A 22,925-nucleotide genomic window follows, 5' to 3' on the forward strand; every position below is an offset into this window, starting at 1 on the left:
AGTGGTTTGACCACACCTATTATTTCCCATCCTGATCTGATTTTCCAAATGGTCAACTATCAAAATGGTCAAGCAAAGGTTTTATGGGTACAACCTTGAGATAAGTGATAACACTTCCTCAGAAATTTCTGTATTGCATTAAAATGAAAGGATTCATTTTGATAATGGAAGTACTGAAATAAAGAAAAATCTCAGGACCCACTTTGAGTAAGGCTGGAAATTGAGTGGTGATGGATATGTTAGTAAATTATATTAAAATAGTCTGTGGTTCAGGTCTAAGTAGAGGGATTTCAAATGTTTGTGCCCTGGAGGACAACTGTCTGACCTTATACTTTTTTGATCTTCCATACTTGAGTCCCATGATTTTTCCTTGCCAAGGATGTCACTTCCATTTTTGGCAACTTTATGCTCTTGTTCATTTTTTATTTTTCAGAATAAAAATTAAAAACTTATGTCATTTTATTCTGTAAGCTTCTTTTTTTCTTGTCCTATATTCAGTTCATTTGAATGAATGAATTTAATATTGGTTCTTCATACAGAGAGGCATCTGATTCAGTGGTATTCTCAAAAAACAAAAGAGGCAGTCTACATTACCAGTTTTAGTGACTAAAGGATCATTAATCTTCAAGGAAATGTTTATCTTCTTTACTGGAGCCTTTTTTTTGAATTTTCTGGGTGATTCAGCTAAGAAATGAAGTGGGACACAAGGGGTAAGAATTGTGCAAATAATATAGTTCCAGTCATAGTCAGTGTTCCAAGGAGTCCCCCCTTCCCCACATCCCAAGCACTAGACAAGGAGCTATGGAAGCTCTCAGGCTTAACACTCTCTAATCAGACTGAGATAATCATGAAGAAATAAAGATTGCAAAAGGCCAAGGAAGATAGTCAACAATAGCAATCAATTTGACTGTCTGACTTCCTCCTATATGTTCAGAGAATTAGGATCATAGATTTAGAGTTAGAGAGGACTAGCAAGAAGCCATCCAATTTACCACTCATCTTTTCTTTTTTTTTACATATGGGGAAATTGAAGGTCATTCAGTCAGTCAAGTTGGTCATTAATCGATAGGCATTTATGAAATGCTTACTATGTATCAGGCATGGTCCTTAAATCCTGGAGACAAAGAAAGAAAAAAAATAGTCCTTGCTTTCAAGGAGCTCACAATCTAGTGGAGGAGACTAAGTGAAAATAGCTAGATACAGATAAGATACATATCAAGAAGATGAATGTAATATGGCATGGGCAGCTTGGGGGGACTGGGAAAGACTTTTTGAAGAATATGGAATTTGAGGAGTCTTGAAGGCAGCCAGGGGAGCAAAGAAATTGATGTATGGGGGCAGAGTATTTCAGGAAAGGTGGTACAGATAGTGTAAAGGCATGGAGATGGAAGATGGAAAGGTTCTCTACATGGGTCAATATGGCTAGAATGTAGCATATCTAGAGGGAATTCAGCTGTAAGAAGACTAGATAGGATTAGATTTGTAGGGAGATTAAGATTGAGAAATTGAGGAAAACATGGAAGACAAAAGCTTAAGTGACTAGGAGGATGGCAGTGACCTCCACAATAATGGAGAATTTCATTTGGGAGAAAAGATATTAGTTCTTTTTTGGACATGTGTTTGAAATGATCAAGAGGCAGTTGGAGATATATACACACATACATACATATATAAATATATGTATATACACATACATATATGTGCATGTATATACATATACATGTCCATATATACCCTTGAAGCATTTACATAGAGATGATAATTGAACCCATGGGAGCTGATGAAATCACTGAGAAAGTATAGAGTGAAATCCTAACCCTAAGCCTCTGCAACAGCAATAAAACTTGAAAGAGGTATAGACATAATCATTATTATAATATCGTGGCATAGTAATTAGAAAGTTGGCCTGCAAGTCCTGCCTTTGACAAGTCAGTTAACCTCCCAGTTAATTCTTAATTCTCTAAGAACATCATTGCAGACATAGTGCCAATCTGACACAGTAAGAGGGAATGCTCACCAATTTCAAAAAACCACAGATCCAGCCCCTATCCCTGATCTGTGATGCCTGAATAAATATGATATAATCCTAGATCTAGAGTCAAAGAACCAAAAATTAAAATTCTTGTTCTGCTATATCCAGTGCAACATTGGATAAACCACATAACTTTCAAGGTCTCAAATGAGAGTGTTGGATTAGTTCATCTGTAAGGTCCCATTGAATTCTGAAATCTATAAAATACTATTGTGGGTAGACCATTCTACATACTGAAAAGACTTGATGTCAGTGATCCTTCCTCCTTGGACTGTGCCTAGAAAAGTTATTCAAAATTAATAAGTGCTTGAAGTACCTCCTTGCCCTCCTTTGGCATCCATCTCTTAATAACTTCCAACCACTAGCCAATCAGACAACAAGCAGAAGTCAAAGGCAAAAAACCCCCCAAACAGTCAAATCAGTTTGGATAATGTAATAGGCAGGAACAAGCAAAAAGTCAACTTAATTCAATAAATATTTAATAGGCAGATACTCTGTGCAAGGCCAGAGGAATATGGAAACAGTGAAAAAAGTCTTCAAGGGACTTAAGATTCAGCCCTGAAAATGAACTTATGAGGTACCTTAAAAGCTACCAATTTATTAGTACTATTTTTCCTCCTTTCAAACTATTTGGGAGATGGAGGACATAGTATAGGGATTCTTACCTTGGGGTCCCTAAACTTATTCTAATAAATATTTCTAAACCTTTATTTCAATATAATTAGCTTTTTATATATTTTATGCATTTAAAAATATTTTTTTTTCTGTAAAAAGGCCCCCAGGTTTCACAGTTGAGTCTATGGCACAGACAAAAAAATTAAGGGCCCCTAGTCTAGGTAGCACATTGGTAAATAAGTAAATTGTACAACAATGGGGAAATGTCTTGCATTCCCTCCTAAGGAGGAAGGACTTATGAGAGCAGAATGGAAATTTTTAAGAGTTTCTAGGACCTCTGTATCATAGGACCAGTTTGGAGTTTGGAAGGTTCTTATTTTTACAGATGCAGAAACTGAAGTCCAAAAGTTAATTGACTTCGGTTAATCTTCCAAATCATTATTCCACAATTATTTATCTACAGTTCAAGGAACTATTAATACTAGTATAGCATTCCTGATGAGGTAGCCTTATTTTGCCTAAATGGACAACAGTAGTTCTTGATGAGGGAACCCATGATTGACTTCCCCACTCTTCATCAGAGGAATGTGGGGGCTCATTTTCTAAGTCCCTGGAGGAGAAACAGTAGGCTAAGCACCTCCAATAACCTGGCATCCCAGAGCTTTGCTGCCTTCTGCTTGAAATGCAACTGGAGTCCTACAGCACATTGGTGGACTGTAGTGACTATAGGTTTCCTGGGACACCTCCTTCTCATGTTGAACATGAGGCTGTGCTGCCCAGTGCCAATGGGCAGAATACAGCTACAAAGGAGAACAGGGGATCTAGCTAACTGTGGAGACAAGGTGGGGGGGGTGTCTTTTGAGTGGCAAAAACTTGATCAGCACAATTTGGGCTTCCAGACCCACAGACACAAAAGGTAGAATATAGTTCTATAGTCAATGCTTCATAGGACTACACATGAATCATTTTTCCTTAGGAAATGATGTATACCATAACATGTTATGCTGAAAAGAACCCAAATTTGAACTTCAAAAAACTCAAGTTTGAGTCTCATCTTTGTCATTTGTTAGACATGTTAGTTCATCTGTCTCTTGTTCTGAGGGACAAAAAAATTACAGAAGTGAAAGCATTTTGCAAACAGCAAAACACTGATCAAATATAACATGGAGAAGAGGGGCAGTATAGTTTGAGAATGAACAGAGCTAAATTCTGAGCCTGAAGATCTGAGTTCAAGTTCTTCCTCTGACAATGCCTGATACAAGGTAAGGGCTTTGTTAATTGACTGACTGAGTGAATGAGTGATGCAAACAGGCTGTGTAACTCTGAATGAACCTCTCAATGATCTCAGGAACTGTCCAATACTAAAAGTTGAAGGGAAGATGTTGACCTGAATTGGAAGAGGGAATTTACTTACCAGAAACTCCCTGCATGGATGAAATCATAGGTACAAAAAAATTTTTGGTAAAGGGGCCAGTCAACTCTTCCTTTCGCAGTTGCCTAATGGAAATGTCTATTCTAGAGTTCTTGTGCTTGTAAACACCATCTCCCCCAATATGTACACTTGCCAGTATTATAGTGAACACTTGGATCAGATGCTAAGATACCTCTCAGAAGTTTCTCCAATTCTTTTAGAGGGTCTGTATCCTTCTGGGATAAGGCAAATATGTAGAGTTTGGTTAGGGTGGCTGAATTGAAGAGCTGAGGTTGATGGAGTTCCCACTTGAAGCCCATGCAGTCAAGTATCACATCTGAGGAAAGAAGACCATTTTCATCAAAGCATTTGATAACCTTTTTGGCTAAAAGAATCAATCACATAGGGAAAGAACCAACACAAAGACCTTTTCTTATTCCTGATCCTGCTTGCCCTCTCTGTAGCATTTGACACTCTTGATGCTTTCTCCTCCTGAGTTCTTTCTCTTTGATAACTTTTATGATATTGTTTTCTTTTGAATTTCCTCCTCCCTACCTGGCTACCTGATCTTTGTTTCCTTTTCTTGTTTCCTTCCTTGATCTTTTTTTTTTGTTTTTGCTAAGCAATGGGGTTAAGTGACTTGCCCAAGGTCACACAGCTAGGTAATTATTATTAAGTGTCTGAGGTCAGATTTGAACTCAGGTACTCCTGACTCCAGGGCCAGTGTTCTATCCACTGTTCCACCTAGCTGCCCCCGTTCCCTGATCTTTCTCAGGCCATTCTCAGTAATGCCTATTCCCCAAGACTCTGATCTAGATTCCCACCCCATCTTTTCCCTTTAAATATCTCTTCTAATTGGTCTCTCTCTGAATTATCTCAACCTACAACTGATGAAGGGTGGCTAGTTGATAGGTCTGGAGTCAGAAGGACCTGAGACACTTATTAGCTGTGCGACCCTGGGCAAGTCATTTAAATCCTGATTGCCTCAGTTTCCTCATCTGTAAAATGAACTAGAGAAGGAAAGGGCCCAGCCACTCCAGTATAATTGCCAAGAACATTCTAAATGGGGTCATGAAGAGTCAGATATGACTGGTTTTGTCCCTGTCAGACTCAGATAACCAGCCTGGGACAGTCAGAAAGCTTCCTATCAGAAATAGCATAATATAGTGGATAGAAGAGAGTTCTAGGTTTAGCATCAGAGGGTTTAGGTTCAAATCTCAATTCTGCCATTTAACATTTTTTCAGCTTTGGATAAATCCCTCATGTGGATCCTGGTATCCTCTTCTGTAAAGAGAGAGGGGTTTGGATTTTCTGATGCCAAGGACTCCCTTTCTAGCTCTGGATCCTTAAAACTATGACTTACTTGTAAGCCCCTCCAATTCTGAGGTTCTATGAAAATTCTGAGTCTGACACTCTTTCCAATAGAAAAACCAAAGATTGTGATTAGAAGAACTTTGAGGTCCTTCCAACTCGGCATCTATGGTCCCAGGGTCCCTGTTGGGATTGATGGCTGCGGCTATCCTCTTGGTCTTTTCAAGTTTTGTGTCAGTCCCCCTGCTCCATTATTGAGTTGTTATTGTTCAAACATTTTAGTTGTGTCCAACTATCCATGACCCCATTTGGAGTTTTTGCAGTAAAGTGGTTTGACATTTCCTTTTTCAGCTCATTTCACAGAGGAGGAAACTGAGGTAAAGAAGATTAAGTGACTTACTCAAGGTCAAACAAATGTTTGAAGGCAAATTTGAACTGACTCCAGATCAGGGGCACTCTATCCACTATATCACTTAGCTCCCCAGTTCATGGGACAAGTACCTAAATGACTGTTCCAGTAACTGCCAGTAAGCAAAAATTTTCAGTAAAAACTTGTCTCTTTCTGGGGAATGGATAAGAAGGAAGAGATAAGAATTGGAAAAGGAACTAAAGTGAGGAGAGAAGGAAGACCCAAAACTGGAAAGAAACAATATGAGAACCATTGGTAGAATAATATGAAAAGGCCAACAATGAATTGACTCTAATGTTAAAAACTACTAGGTAAATTTAGTATTAAAATGCTTCCAAATCATAACTTTTAAAGATTTAAAATCAGTGTAATGCTAGTAAAAGGTGTTCATGTATTAAGAAAATAGTTATCTTTTATATAAAATGATGGCATCGGACTAGCAAAACCTTCAAGGGCTCCTGTTAACTCTAATTCTTACAGCTCTACCTGAATTTCAGAGGGAACATTCACAAGCAACCCTAAGAGGAGGCGATATCTCACAGGACAACTCCTGAATCTATTAGGGAGCTCTTTCAGATCCACTGCCAAATAAATTTGTTTCAGTCTAACAACAATAATTATTTTATTAAGGCCTACAATGTTTAAGGAACATGCTAGACCAGAAATACTTTTAAAAAATTAAACAATGTCTGCTCTTAAATTTATATTCTCCAAGCAGTAATGGCCTTCTGACACTTCTATGTTTTCCTTTCCCAAGGAACTGGGAATGAAAAAGAGAAAATAATTTTTCCTAGACTTAGTGATTAAAAAACAAACAACTTTCACCAAATTCTGTTTTTAGCAGATTAGACACTTTTTAAGCAGCTTACTTCACTTTTACATGTCGCCTTGTTACACAATCCCTTTTAGGGTAAGTAAGGCAGCAGGGGCTTGTTACGAGATCTCTATTAGATCGAAAAATTCTTTTTTTTAAAATAATTTTTTTCAGTTCCAGATTCTCTCCCTCTCCCCACCCCCTTCTCCACACATTGAGAAAGTAAGAAATATACAATTCATTACAAGTATGAAGTCATGCAAAAAGACTTCGAATTCTTTGAGAGCTTATTGTGTTCATCTGTATATCCCCTACAATTAACAGAATGATTTACACATGACTAGCACCTAATAAATACACAAATAAGACTGGAGTCCCCATGATGTAGTCTCATGAAAATAAGTAAGACATTGTGGAGTAACAATAATTTATATCCTTATGCTACTTTAAAATTTTCAAATTGCTTTCCATATTTTGTCTAGTTTGTTCTTCAGAAAATCCCTCCAAGATAGATAGGGTAATGCAAGTGTTAGCCCCATTTTGTAGATGAGAAAACAAAGCCTCGATGAGATTGAATGACTTATGACTCATTCAAGATCACACTGCCTATAGATATGTAGTAATCTAAGTTATTCATGTCACTGGAGATAGGGACTTACCTGCCACGAGGCCCTGGGTGGGTTTTTTTGGGATTGAACCAGTTAAAATTTTCTGAAGTTGTGGAATATGTAACCTTAAAAGGAAGATTTTTTAAAAATCCAGGAATTAATATTGACATCTATATCATTAGTCATTATGTCATCATCTCAAACTATCATGATCCTATAATAATAATAGATAACATTTATTATTATTAAAATTTACATTAATATGGCTTATTGGAAAAATAATTTCCTTACAACCACTTTATGAGAAAGGTAGTACCACTACTATTTCCATGTAACAGAGAAAATCAAAAATAGATTTTAAGTGGCTTGCTTGTAAGTGACAGTTATGACTTGATCTCAGGTCTTTTGTCTGCAAAGAATAGTGTTCTTGTATTAAGACCACAAAAGTCTTAATGACATCATCTCATTTGAGCCTCACATTAACTATTTTTTAATGTATTTTTCCAACTACATGCAATGTTAATTTTTGACATACATTTTTGCAAGGTTTTGAGTTTTACATTTTTCTCCCTCCCTCCCCTCCCATGACAGAAAGTAATCTAACATAAGCTATACATGTATAATTATGCTAAACAGAGATCCATATTAATCATCTCACATTAACTCTTTAGGGTAGATAGTATATTATTTTCACTTTACCTGTAAGGAAAATAGGGCTAAATGATTTGTCCAAAGATATCTAGCTGGTAAATATAAGGGGCAGGATTTGAGCCCCAATTTTCCCCCTTTATATTGGGTACAAGTTTCCCCACCCTCTGTCTCTAGCATCTGTAACATGTTTTCATCTTTTTCATATTTGGGAGAATTTGCTAATTTCACCAAGATCATATTCTCTCTATTTTTGGAGGTGACATGGAAGAGAGCTCAATGTCGTTGTATTTAGTTTATGATCAGACTTCATTAGAAAGTTATTTCCAACAGTAAATTGGTATTTCACTTGGCTGGTACCTTATTTTTATGGACTTGTACCAGATAATCCATCAAAATTTCTGATCTAATATAAATTGTGTTTTGTGTTGGTCATTTGCCATGATCATGGTGCTGAATGAGTTTTGTATTTGAGAAAAATAAATGATATTCAAGTCATATTAGCTCATTCACAAACCATCTTAGGAAAATAAAACCAGTAGAGACAATCAAGGAGTATTAAATGAACACTCTGGAAGATTTACTTAACTAAATCTGGCTATGTCACAGGATTATGTCACAACCCTGAAATTCACGGATGGAGACAATGATGAGAGCCAGTGATAGACTAGAATGGTGTTGATTTATTGTCTTTTCTAAGCAAAGATGACATTCCTGATACAGAACCTGTAGGTTTCAACCTTTGAGGTATTTTCTTACCCTGAAAATGGATTTACCTAGAGTTATCTGCACTCTCAGTTCACCTTGTAGCCAAGGTCACATGTTTTCAAGATTTCTGGTTAAAGGTGTAGTCTATGACCATTGAACAAACTAAAACTCACTGGAGAATCCAAGGATTAAACACTTGAACCCACTGGTACTACAATGTAACCAACTAAGCCAAATAGTCTACAGTTGAAATATGAATTGTCTTATGTTGATTTAACTCCCCATCACAAAAGCTACAAGGGCATGATTTCTTGCATGTGTTTTTTTTGAAAACTCTAAGTTCTCAGGGCAAACTATTTTAATGTCACTAAAAACAAATGGGCTTTGATTCTTAACAGTTAATAGGTACTAAATGGGATTTAATCACAACTAAGATGACAGATAGATATTAGGCAAGTAAAACCTATTAGGAACAAAAGGAGAAAACAGAGAGCCCAACATTTGGAAATGAAGGATCTGGGCTCAAATTCCCAACCCTGTCAGTGACTAGCTCTGGGACCCTGGGCAAATGACTTCACCTCTATGCCTCAGTTTTCCCCTCCATAAAGTGTGATACCTGGACTCATTATAAAAACCCTTTCTAAAATAATATGTAATTGGTTAGATAGTCCCTAAATCATCTAGCTCTTAATCCTGTGAGCTATCTTATAGTACTTTCTGATTCATACCCTGATTTTCTTGTGGGGGGCATCATTCTGAGCTGTAAAAGCTTCACTCCTAGGAAAAAGAAATATGAGGTTGTGATGAGTCCTATAGAATCCCACTAAGAGGCTCATGTGGAGGATTTTTCATTTTTTGCTATAATATTTGGAATTCTTCGAGTTCTGAAATATCATGGGAAGTCTCTTATTCCATCAAGAATTTTATATCAGAAAACTTTCCAGGAAATCTGATTCTTAAATATTGTGCTGGTTATACATATCTCAATTTGCACCAGATGTCAACTTCTCCTACCTCCAATCCTTACTGAGTGATTCCGATTCTGTCCATTACATTATGTCCTACTCACAGACGTTCCCTTTCCCATCTGTTATCAGAATCGCCTTACTTTCTTAGGAGGTGAGATGAGGGACGTTATTATTAAAATTAATTTTTTTAAAAGTCAGGAAGGACTCTAAATCAAAGAATAGGAAGATACATTTGCCAACTTTTCACTTTCTATGACTTGGTCCCTCTGATAAATTCTGAATTTCTGTCACCTCCCAGTTTTCCAGCTCCCTCTGATTTTCCATGCTCCATTTTTCACATTTATTGACAAAATATGGATCCATTTATATGTTAAAAATCACATATCTATGAGGAAATACTACAGTTAGCTGAGAAGAAATGAATTTTCTCAACTTCTTCCCTTGTTCTTTTCCACATATTAAATGTGTGAATAAAATCTAAGAGCCAACAAGGGAGAACTGAACCTAATGTATAGGTGAGTGATTAGGATAAAGAAAATGTCATATAAACAACTGGTCTCACACATCACTAGATTTACTAAAGGCAAGTCCATCTATGTTGGCTGTGCTATCATTTATTGTATGCTGATGAGATCAGTGCACTAAGAAGTGGAAGAATTGAATGATAGTACTTTTTGGGAGAACAATGGTCCAGGACCTAGTAGAAGATGAAACTTGTGTGAGCAACTACTGACACCACCTATCTGCTCTTTTTTACTATATTATCTATCTATCATCTATCTATCTATCTATCTATCTATCTATCTATCTATCTATCTATCTATCTATCTTTTTCTTTCTCTCTTCTTTCCTCCTTTCTCTCCCTTCCTTCCTTCCTTCCTTCCTTCCTTCCTTCCTTCCTTCCTTCCTTCCTTCCTTTCTTTCTTTCTTTCTTTCTTTCTTTCTTTCTTTCTTTCTTTCTTTCTTTCTTTCTTTCTTTCTTTCTTTCTTTCTTTCTTTCTTTCTTTCTTTCTTTCTTTCTTTCTTTCTTTCTTTCTATCCTTCTATCTCCTGTCTTTTGTTGGTCTTACTGTGATTTCAATTATCTTTACTGTGAATAATCAATTAACTTTTATAAAATGCTTACTATGTGTAGGCACTATGGTAAACTTTGGTGGTATAAATAAGGAATATAGTTTCCGCCCCCTCAAGGAACTTACAATATAATGGGAAAGACAATACACAAAAGGAAGTCGACAATGGAGTAGGAATGGGCTGGATGTCAGAGGATATAGCTGACAGTAAATAATGTTAGCTGGGGCAATCTGAGCCCTCAATAAAGGGAGAATTGGTCTGCCCTCTAGCTCTCCCATCAGAGGGGAAGGCAGTTGTGAGGGTGCTGAGGAAGTGTTGAGAACCAAAACTGAATCAATCTCCATGATATCAAGACTTCAGGTGATGGGCCCATATCAGGAGGGGTATGGGGTTAACTGGTGTCAAAACCAGGTAGAATAGCTAAAGGGAAATGAATGACTCCCAGATTTTTTTTAGGTTTTTGCAAGGCAATGAGGTTAAGTGGCTTGCCCAAGGCCACATAGCTAAGTAATTATTAAATGTCTGAGGTCAGATTTGAATTCAAGTCCTCCTGACTCCAGGGCCGGTGCTCTATTCACTGCACCACCCTGCCACCTCCAGATCTTAATACACACACACACACACACACACACACACACACACACACACATGCATACACACACACACACACACACACACACACACACACATATATATATATATATTCATATATCCAGTTCTGATATCTCTTTATAAATTTTAGTCTTGCATCTCCAACTAGTTATCCTGCTAACACCTGAGATGTAACATGTCCAAAATTGAACTTTTAACTCTTCCCCTAAAACTTTCCCTCCTGCACATTTTCCTTTTCCTGTCATACTCATCAAAGTTTAAATACAGTCTTTTAAAACTTTTCTCTTTCCTCCAATTCCAGTTTTCTATCATTTTTTGAATTCCTCTTAATTCAACAGCCACAACGTCTTTTACATTTGACCCTTCCTCTCTACTCTCATTAACAACCAACCTAGTCCAGGCCCTTATCTTTTGCTTAGACTATTGTAATTACTCTTGATCTCAGTCAATCTTTCACATAGCTGCCAGAAATCTTCCCAAGGCATAGGTCTGATTATGTCCCTTCCCCTTACAAAACATTTCCAGTGGTTCCCTACTACCTTTAGGAAAAACTTTTAAATTTTGCTTTTAAAGACCTGCCAAAATCTTACTTCAGCCTAATGTTCCAGCTTTATTTATTATTATCTTTCCAGTACCCTCCATGGCAATAAAATTGAACTACTAGTGACTCCTTAAAATGTCATTGTCAGGTCATCAATCAAGCCCGGAATGAAATCTTTCCTAATCTCTGTCATTGTGTTCTTTATCTTCACAAGTTCAAATGTCACTTTCTTTTATTTATTTAATTGCTTTTCCAAATACATGTAAAGATAGTTTATAGCAATCATTTTTTTTGTTTCACATTTTTCTCTCTGCCTCCCTTCCTACTCTCCCCATTCCCCTGATAGAAAGCAATCTAATATAGGTTATACATGTATAACTATGTTAAACATATTTCCATATTAATCATGTTGTGAAAGAAGAGTCAGAATATAAAGGGAAAAAAACCATAAAATAATATGTTTCAAAAGTTGAAAATAGTAAGCTTTGGTCTGCATCCATAATTCCTAGTCTGTATGTGGATGGTATTTTCCATCACAAGTCTTTTAGAACTGACTTTAATTACTGTACTGCTGAGATGAGCAAGTCCATCATATTTGATCATCACACAATGGTCCCCTTAATATGTGCAACAATCTTCTGGGTTTTGCTCATTTCACTGAACATCAGTTCATGCAAATCTTTCCAGACTTTTCTGAAATCCCACTCTTCATTGTTTCATACAATACAATAGTACTCCATCACATTCATATACCATAATTTGTTTATCCATTCCCCAATTGCTAGGCATCCACTCAATTTCCAAATTTTGCTACTACTAAAAGAGCTGCTCTAAAATATTTTTGTACATGTGAGTTTTTTAATCTTTTCTTGTGATCTCTTTGGGATCGAAACCTAGTTGTGGTATTACTGGATCAAAGGGTATGCACAGTTTTATTGTCCTTTGGGTCTAGTTCCAAATTGCTTTCCAGGATGGTTGGAACAGTTCTCAACTCTACCAACAATGCATTAGTGACCCAGTTTTCCTACATCCCCTCCAACATTGATCATTTCCTTTTTTGCAATATTGGTCAATCTGATAGTCATGAGGTAGTATCTCAGAGATGTTCTAATTTGCATTTGTCTAATCAATAATGATTTAGAGTATTTTTAAATATGACTATAGATAGCGTTAAATTCTGCATCTGAGAACTAACTGCTCATATTCTTTGACAATTTATCAACTGGGGAATGTCTTGTATTCTTATAAATTTGACTAGTTCTTTATATATTTTAGAAATGAGTCTTTTATCAGAAACATTAGTTATAAAAATTGTCCTGACTTACTGTATTCCTTTTTATCTTGGTTGCAATGGTTTATTTGGTTGCAATAGTTTTATTTGTGCAAAACTTTTCACCTTAGTGAAACAAAATTGTCCATTTTGCATTTTATAATGTTTTCTATCTCTTCTTTGGTCAAAAACTCCTCTCCTTTTCATAGATATGACAGATAAACCATTCCCTTTATGTCAAAATCCTCTATTCATGTCAACCTTATCTTGGTCAAAATGTTGGTCTATACCTAGTTTCTGTCATACTATCTTCCAGTATTAGCAGCAGTTTTTGTAAAAAAAAGTGAGTTGTTAGCCAAGAAGCTGGAGTCTTTTGGTTTAACAAATAGTAGATTATTATAGTCATTTATTAGTTTTTTTTGTACCTAATCTGTTTCACTGATCTACCACTCTATTTCTTATCCAATACAAAACACTTTTGATGACTGCTGATTTATAGTATAATTTTAGGTCTGGTACAGCTAGATCACCTTCTTTTGTATTTTTTGCATTAATTCCCTTGAAATTCTTGATCTTTTATTCCTACAAATGAATTTTGTTATTTTTTTCTAGCTCAATAAGGTAATTTCTTTGGTTGTTTAATTGGTATAACAATGAATACTTAATTTGATTTAGGCAGAATTATCACTTTTATTATATTAGTTCAACCTACCCAAAAGCAATTGAGATTTGTTCAATTATTTAGATTTTATTTTATTTGTGTGAAAAGTATTTTGTCATTGTTATCATATAGATTCTGAGTTTGTATTGCCGGATAGACTCCCAAGTATTTTATTTTGGAATTTATCTTTCCATCTTTTGCTGCTGTGTCTTCTTAGTAATATATAAAAATATATAATATATAATATATAAAATGCTGATGATTTATATGCTGCAACTTTGTTAAAGTTATCTGTAAGTAGTTTTTTAGTTATTTTCTAGAATTCTCTAAGTATCCCATTATAGCATCTGCAAAAAATGATTTTGTTTCCTCATTGCTTATTCAAATCCTTTCTTCTCTTATTGCCAAACCTAACATTTCTAATACAGTATTGAATAATAGTGATGATGAAGGGCACTCTTGTTTCACCCCTGAGCTTATTCAGAATGCATCTAGTTTATTATTTATATAATGCTTGCTAATGGTTTTAGATAGATACTGCTTATCATTTTAAGGAAAACTCCACTTAGTCTTATGATCTCTTGTGTTTTAATAAGAATGGGTGCTGTATTTTGTCAAAAGCTTTTTCAGCAACTATTGAAATAATAAAATAATTTCTGTTCGTTTTGTTATTGATGTGATCAATAATGCTGAAAGCTTTTCTAATATTTAATCAATCCTGCATTCCTGGGATAAATCCTACCTGATCATGGTATATGATATTGATAACTATTGATAACTTTTTGTAATTGCTTTGCTAATATTTTATTTAAATTTTTATTAAAGTTTTTACATTAATATTCATCGAGGAAATTGGTTTATAATTTTCTTTGTTTTGGTTTGTCCTGGTTTAGATGTCAACAACATATGGGTGTCATAAAGGTAATCTGGCAGAACTCCTTCTTCACCTGTTTTTCAAATTATCATATAGAATTGAAATTAATTGTTCTTTAAATGTTTGGTAGAATTCACTTATGAATCCATCTGACCCTGGAATTTTTTTCTTAAGAAATTCATTGGTGGCTTGTTCAATGTTTTTTCTGAAATTGGGTTATTTAAATATTTGATTTTCTCTTCTGTTGATCTGGGTAATTTATAATTTTACAAATATTCACCCATTTCACTCTGAGTGTCAAATTTATTGGCATAGAGTTGGGCAAAATAGTTCCAAATTATTACTCTAATTTCCTCCTTGTGGGTGAGGAATTCACCCTTCTTTTTGATACTAGTAATTTGGTTTTCTTCTTTTAAAAAAAAACAAATTAACTAAAGGTATATCTATTTTACTGTTGTTTTTATAAAGCTTTAAGTTTTAGTTTTATTTATTAGCACAATAGTTTTCTTACTTTTGATTTTCAGGATTTTTAATTTGGTATTCAACTGGGAATTATTAATTTGTTCTTTTTCTAGTTTTTAGTTTGTATGCTCAATTCAGTAATCTTCTCTTTTCCTATTTTATTCATGTAAGCATTTAGAAATACAAAATATCCCCTGATAACTGCTTAGTTGTATTCCACAAATTTCACTATGTTGTCTCATTATTGTCATTGTCTTGGATGAAATTATTATTTCTATGATTTTCTGTTTGATCCACTCATTCTGTAAAATTGGGTTATTTAGTTTTAATTAATTCTTAATCTTTCATTGGTTCTTTATTACCCATGATTTTTATTGCATCATGATCTGAAAATGATATATTAAATATGTCTACCTTTCTGTATTTGATTGTGAGATTTTCATGCCTGGTTAATTTTTGTGTAGGTTCATGTACCACTATCTATCCCTATTCAGTTTCTCCAGAGGTCTATCATATCTAAATTTTCTAAAATTGTATTCACCTCCTTAGCCCCCTTCTTGTTTATTTTGAGAGAAGGAGGTTGAGGTCCCCCACCAGTATGGCTTTGCTGGCTATATCTTCCTGTAACTTAGCTTCTCTTCTAAGAAATTGGATATTATATCAATTGGTGCATATGTTTAGTATTGAAATTATTTATTTGTCTATCTTTTAGGAAGATGTAGTTTCCTTATTCCTTATAATGAGATGTAGTTAAGTTTTTTTTTTAAATTTAAGGCAATAGGGTTAAGTGACTTGCCCAAGGTCACACAGCTAGGCAATTATTAAGTGTCTGAGGTCAGATTTGAACTCAAGTCCTCTTGACTTCAGGGCCAGTGCTCTATCCACTGCATCACCTAGACACCCCTAAGATCTAGTTTTAGTTTTCCTTTGACTGAGATAAGGATTGCGACCCCTGCTTTTTTCACTGAAACAAAATACATTCTGCTCCAGTCTTTTATCTCTACTTGTGTCTATCTCTCTGCTTCAAATGTGTTTCATGTAAACAACTTATTGTAGGATTCTGATTTTTAATCCACTCTGTTATCTTCTTCTATTTTATCCATTCACATTCACAGTTATAATTACTAAGTCTTTTTTATCCTCTATCCTTTTCTTTCTCCTTTCTCCTTTCTCCTTTCACCCTCTCCTCACCATTTTGCTTCTGAATACTTCCTCCTTCAATCTGGTCCCCTTCTATCAGCCCCCCATACCCTTTTCTTTCCCCCTTTCCTTTAACTTTCCCCCCCTCCTTCCTTCCTTCCCTTCAATCAGCCTTTCCTTCCCTTCTCCTCTTTCCCTTCCTAATGCCTGAAAAGTAGGATAAACCTCTAAACCCAACTGTCTGTGTTAGTCTCTCTTTGAGTCATATCTGATGAAAGTAAGATTCAAGCAATGCTCTGCCCCTCCCTTCTTTCCCTCTACTGTAACAGGGCCTCTTCATGTGATGTCAGCCTCTTCCTTCTTCCCATTCCATACAATCCCTTTCTAATGTCTTATTTTTAAAAATCATTCCATCAAAATCAACTTATAGTCATACCTTCTGCCTAAGCATACTCCCTCTAATAGAGATACAGTTCTCAAGAATTAAGAGTATCATCCTCTCATGTAGGGATATAACCAGTTTAATCTTATCAAATAAATTATTTTTCTTTTTCCATGTTTACTTTTTTACATATTTCTTGAGTCTCCTGTTTGAAGATTAAATTTTCTGTTCATTTCTGTTTTTTCTTCAGTAAAAGTTGAAAGTCACCTATTTTGTTAAATGTCTATCTTTTCCCCTGAAAGAGAGGGCTCAGTTTTGCTGAATGATTAATTCTTGGCTGTAATCCAAATTCCTTTGCCCTCAGAAATATCATATTCTGTGCCCTTCAGTCATTTAATGTTGATGCTGCCAAGTCCTGCATTATCCTGACTGTGGTTCCTTGGTATTTGAATTGCTTGTTTCTGACTCCCTGATTTGATAATTCTGGGTTTTGGCTACCATATTCCTTGATGTTCCAATTTAGGAATCCCTTTCAGGAGATGATCAATTTTATCCTACAGTTCTAGATTATAATTAATGAGATTTTGAAAGATGTTGTCCAGGCTTTTTTTTGATCATGGCTTTCAGGTAATCCCACAATTCTTAAATTATCTCTCCTAGATTTGTTTTCCAGGTCAGTTGTTTTTCCAATGAGGTATTTTATATTTGCTTCCATTTATTTAATTTAAAAAAGTTTTTCTTGACAGACTCTTGATGTTTCAAGAGTCATAAGCCTCCACTTGCCCCAGTGTAGTTTTCAAGAAATTACTTTCTTGGGGCGGCTAAGTGGTGCAGTAGATAGAGCACAGGCCCTGGAGTCAGGAGTACCTGAGTTCAAATTTGACCTCAGACACTTAATAATTACCTAGCTGTGTGGCCTTGGGCAAGCCACTTAACCCATTGCCTAGCAAAAACTTAAAAAAAAAAAGAAATTATTTTCTTCAGTTAACTTTTGCAACTGCTTTTACATTTGGTCAATTTTATTTTTAAAGGAGTCATTATCTTTTTTCATTTGACTAATTGTATTTTAAAGGGTTTATTTTCTTCAGTCAATTTTTGTGTTTCCTTTTGAAATATGTTGGATTTATCTCGCATTTTTATTCCCAATTTTTCTACTTGATTTTTAAAATTCTTTTTGAATTCTTCTAAGAAGTTTTTTTGAGCTGGAGACTAATTCACATTCTCCTCTGCAACTTCCCATGGAGAATGTTTTCTGCCATCATCTTCTGAGATGGTATTTACCTGAATTAATCTCTAAGATGTCTTTCTATAGCTCCAGTTTTTCTCTGACTTTTCTTACTCATTCTGAGTTTTGTTTGGGTACTGTTCTTAGCTTCTTGTATTGGGGGCGGAACCTGCTCACATCAAATGTCAGCAGCTAGCTCATTGGGCTGAGTCCTTCCAGACATGCTACCTGGGCTGGGACATCCAACCCAGTCCCACTGGCTGAACAAGGAGTCTGGCGTACCTTTGTTGGAATACTCCCACCTGGTCTATTAGGTCATTGGACTGCAGAGCTGGGACTCCAGGGACCTCCTGTGGTTGAGGACTTCGGTCTAGTCACCACACCCTAACCATATTGCTTTCAGTTCCCGGTCCTGTGCACATCCCCATGCCACCCGAGCTGGAAAATGCTTCACTCTGTTCTTTTGTGAGTTCTGTCACTCCTTAATACATTCAGAGGCTTAATTAATATTTTTTCTGAGGGAAACCAGGGAGAACTTAAGAAAGTCTCTTGCTTCTCTCTGCTATCTTACCCTGCCTCCTCAGATGTCACTGTCTGTGGTTAACATTTCTCAATCTTTTCAGATGATTTTGCTTTTTCCAATCCTAACTTTTTCTACAATGTTTTTTTGATGTCTTCTTTGCCTCATATATTATACTTTTTCAATTATCTGTATATGTAACATATCTTTCTAGTATAGTATAAGCTGCTCAGGGACAAAGATGGTTCACTTTTGGTCTTTGTTACCCCCATCATTTGGCCTAGTAAATATACTCAAATGGATCTGGGATCTCAATGTGAATTTAATAAGATGTGAGTTTCCATTGTTCTTTTCAATGCAGGGAATAATCTTTTCATGCTTGCTCACATTGTGAAGCTCTTGTCTGGGTCCTCCTGTAAGATGTCCATCATGAATTCATCTAAAATGCTGAGGGCCTTCCTCATTCTCTCTGCATTGTGAGGATCATAGTGAAATAGCCAGGGAGCTCAGCAGCAGTCCTTTGTTTGTGATGTGAAAAAAACAAAATCCAAACTGAAATAATTTAGAAAAAATTTATTAGGTCATCAGACAGAAAGGAGAACTGAAAAGGGCTGGCTCACTGCCCTCCCCCATTGTCTATAAGTTACACTTATATGGAATTATATAGAAATTTTTAAAAGGGGGAAGGAAATGGTAGCTCATTGATAGGTTGCTTGAGATTTATGGAAAGAGAAAACTCCCTACATTAATCTTCAGACCAGGTTTCTGATCAGCACAACCTGGATCCTGATTAAATAAATCTGGTCTCTAAGCAATATTTTTGACTTCTCAGCCATGCTGGGTTAGATTCAAACAATGCAATTAAGTTTTCCCACACTCTCACTGTGTGACTGGCCCAGAATATTCTTTGTTGACAATTTGATGAGGTCATTTATTCCAATTCTTCTAAGTAGTTTCTTGTATTGCAGCATGCTTCCACCTGCCATATTCTTCTCCATTTCTCTCTGAGTGATATTCATTTTTAATTCACTTGAAGACCATGATGAAGCATGACTCATAATCACACAATAACAATGGAAGGTTAGCATTAAAATTTGAATTTTTGCCAAGGAGAACCTGGGGATTATAAAAGGAGTTTTCTGATTTCCCCAAGAAAATACCATTTTTTTCTTTCTTCTGTTTAAGTCTAGTCTCAACTCATTATCCATTTGTAATATCCATCTAATTAGTGTATGTAGATTATAGGCTATTTGACAAACTGCAACTCCAAATGTGGGCAATAGCCATTCTTCATATCCTTGGTTTTTAATTTATGACCACATACTTTTGAATACTTACTAATCCCTCTCAGGAAGTTCTACGATGTTCTGGGGGTTGATATAACCAGAAAAATACTGTCATCATCAAGGAGTATCTGTAAGACCTTACTATCTATAGGAATTCTTTTTTTTTAACTAGATGCTTATTCTCATGACCATGGAGGCAAGGGGATGTCTCTTAATTTGCCTGTTATCAATGATTAGAGAGTCATCAAACAAGGCTACCTTTGATTTAAGATTTTTGCATAACTGTACTGAGGAAGAGTTTCCATGGTAGATGCTTTATTGGAAGAGAACCTTTAAAGTAGTACTTTTTCTAGTGAAATTAAAGTTTTTTTAGAGTCAATAAACAGTATATAGAGTGGAATTTCATTTTCTAGACATCTCTCAATTGGTGAGTAATGGTGAAGATATGTTTAATTTATGGAATATAGCTTAGGCAAACCTTTCCTTATCAAGAATAATAATACTAGATAATGCTTTAAAGTTTGCTAAGCACTTTATAAATTTTATCTTATTGTCAAAACAACATTGGCAAGTATTGTACTCATTATTTTCATCTTAGAGATAAGGAACTAAGACAGATAGAGAATAAGTGATTTGTCTCATACTAGTGGCTGAGACATAGCTAGTAAGTGACTGAAACAAAACCTGAACTCGGGTCTTGTTTCCAAGTGCAATACTATCCACTGTGTCACCCTTAATATGTCTTCAATATATTTGTATATCATTTTCATAAAAATTTCATATGGATGATAAAATAAGCATATGATTATACTTAGGCACTATGTTTTTGGAAGATAATGATAAGATCCCTCATTTCACATATCTTTGGTACCTTCTCCATCTTCAGATTCCTTTTAAATAGCACCCTCAACACTGTTACATTCTTCTCACCTTAGGAATGGATCTAGCTCCTCTGTTTCCACTTAATGTAATTTAATTGCTTTTCTCATCTTTAGTGATATTTCTATCTCCTCTAAAAGTAATTCAGGACTGTGATATTAGGATTTCTGAGTGGTAGATTCACTTTCCTCAATAGTGAAAATAATAAATTATAGAAATCTTTGCATCTTCTTTCTGTTCTTCTGTTTTTGTCCTTCTAGTTTTATCTTAAATGCTTTGGGGATGACATTTCTTGCTTGAGTCTCTTGGAATACTTCCTTCAAACTGGTTTTTGCCCTCCTATGTTTCTTTTAATTTTGTAAATAGAGGTATTTCATAACCTTCTATGATTCTCCCTAAGATATTATAAACAAGTTTGTCATCTTAAAGTGTTGCTTTCCATTGTCACTTCTTTCTGGGTGGTAAGGAAATCAAGTGTTTAAAGATAAAGGTAATATGGGGAATCTTTTGGTCTTCCAAGCTAATAATAATTAATTGATTAATTATTTGTGTGAAATTATTGTAATTGACAACTGGATTATTTCCCTTTTAATTTTTCATTTTTAATCATTGACTTACTTAATAGGTTGGGTTGGTGTGAATTTCATCAGCTATAATTTCCTAAATTTTTTTAGCTTTGTTCTAATTCTGCTTTTTTTTTTTTTTTGGTTTTGTGTTGTTTTTCTTGCAAGACAATGGCATTAAGTAACTTGCCCAAGGTCCCACAGATAAGTAATTAAGTGTCTGAGGCTGCTCCTGACTCCAGGATCAGTGCTCAATTCTCTTGTGCCACCCAACTAACCCATCTTTTTTCTAATTCTGCTATAATAATAACTACCTAATAATATTATTTTTAAAAGTGTGATTTTCTGTGGAAATGTATCTTTACATTCTTTCTACCTGTCAATTATCTTCATCTCATTTTCGTTATCTAATCCTGTTGCTCTGGACAATTGTGCCAGTCCGAGCAGATCTTCTAGATAAGACTCTCTTGGGAAGCGCCAGCGATCATTTCTTCCACAGATTTTACGGTCCAGCCTTGGCGGATGCTGAGTTGAGTACCCAAAGAAAGAAACAGAAAATCTTATTAGGTCTCTTTCATTGTTTGGGATTTCCAAACAATGTTTTTGTCATTATTAAAATATAAAAAAATTATTTGTACAAAAAGAGAATAAATAAATATTTTTAAAAAATTAAAAAAAATATATTACAAAGCATCAAAAAATAAATAAATAAATATGAAGGAAAAAAAATAGTTCTTACAAGTATTTATCTCTTGAAAATAAAGGCTTCCCCCAAAATATATTCCCATCAAGTGGAATGATGAATTGGTCAAACTGTAGTACACGGATGAAATGAAATACTACGGTACCTTAAAAATGATGACTATTAAAAATGTAAAAGAACAGGAAAGCATATGAACTTATATAGAATGGAATAAGGAAAACCAGGGTGGGGAATATACTCAATGACTAATATCATGCAAATGAAAAGAACAAAATGAAAATAGTATATAATTTCTAAATTTGATACCACAAGAGAGTTAAGAAAATCATTTCATTACCAAGGTGAGACTACTGTCAGACATGACTGGAGAGTTTGTCTGAAATTTTGATTTCTTTTTTTTAATAGTTGTTATACGAGAAGGCTTACAGGTTAAGGTGGTAGAGATATAAGGCAAATGGGATTAAGTGGCTTGCCCAAGGCCACACAGCTAGGTAATTATTAAGTGTCCGAGGCCTGATTTGAACCCAGGTACTCCTAACTCCAGGGCTGGTGCTTTATTCAACACGCCACCTAGCCGCCCCCCTTTAACTCTTAAAGAAGAAAATAATACCATGAATTTTTTTACCTTAAAATAAAAGATAAATTACCTTTAAAAAAATAAGGTTTTTGTCGGCAAATAAAGGACAGATGCCCTTAAGTCTCAAAGCAAGTTGGATTCCAAAATTGAGAACAAGAGCATTTTTAGGCTCTTTAGGAAAAGGATGACTACATAAGTTAGAAAAGACATAGTTTTAGCAGAACTATACAAAAAATCATTCTCTGAACATGGAATTATCTGCCTAGAAAACATTGAAGGAAGTAATTATCTTAGATTAGGGCATGAAGACAACTTCCTGTTGAGATCTGGGTCCTGGGGCGGAGCCAAGATGGTGACAAGAAAGGATGGAGTCTTAGGCGCTCTCTGATGAAACTTTTAAACTAAGGTCTCTAACTAAACTTTCGAGAGACAGAACCCACAAAGGGAACCAGTGAGGCAGTTCTCCTACTCAAGGTAACCTGGAAAAGAGCAGAAAGGCTCTGCTCCCCAGGGTCAGAGGGGTGGCCCACCAGAGGGGTGGCCCACCAGAGTGAAAGAACTTCAGCCTCCCGGAGGCAACCCCAGGGAGCTGGGATCCCCAGCTCACAGCAGTGGGGGTGTCTCCTGAGCTA

At 35.5% G+C, this 22,925-nt stretch overlaps 1 protein-coding gene across 5 annotated transcripts in view; it reads right to left on the reverse strand.

Annotated features, from left to right (window-relative positions):
• The window catches only part of BTBD16 (BTB domain containing 16), a 111,073-nt gene that overhangs the window by 82,355 nt on the left and 5,793 nt on the right, over positions 1–22,925 (reverse strand). For all 5 annotated transcript variants that reach the window (XM_074233474.1, XM_074233476.1, XM_074233477.1 and 2 more), the window contains exons 3-6: positions 21,390–21,538; positions 7,252–7,325; positions 4,252–4,395; positions 595–684 (exon numbers count right to left, since the gene is read on the reverse strand). In XM_074233474.1, the coding sequence (XP_074089575.1) occupies positions 595–684; positions 4,252–4,395; positions 7,252–7,325; positions 21,390–21,538 (457 nt within the window). The remainder of the gene's footprint in view (positions 1–594; positions 685–4,251; positions 4,396–7,251; positions 7,326–21,389; positions 21,539–22,925) is intronic.

This window comes from Macrotis lagotis, chromosome 4 (genome assembly GCF_037893015.1).
Source record: "Macrotis lagotis isolate mMagLag1 chromosome 4, bilby.v1.9.chrom.fasta, whole genome shotgun sequence".
NCBI lineage: Eukaryota > Metazoa > Chordata > Mammalia > Peramelemorphia > Peramelidae > Macrotis > Macrotis lagotis.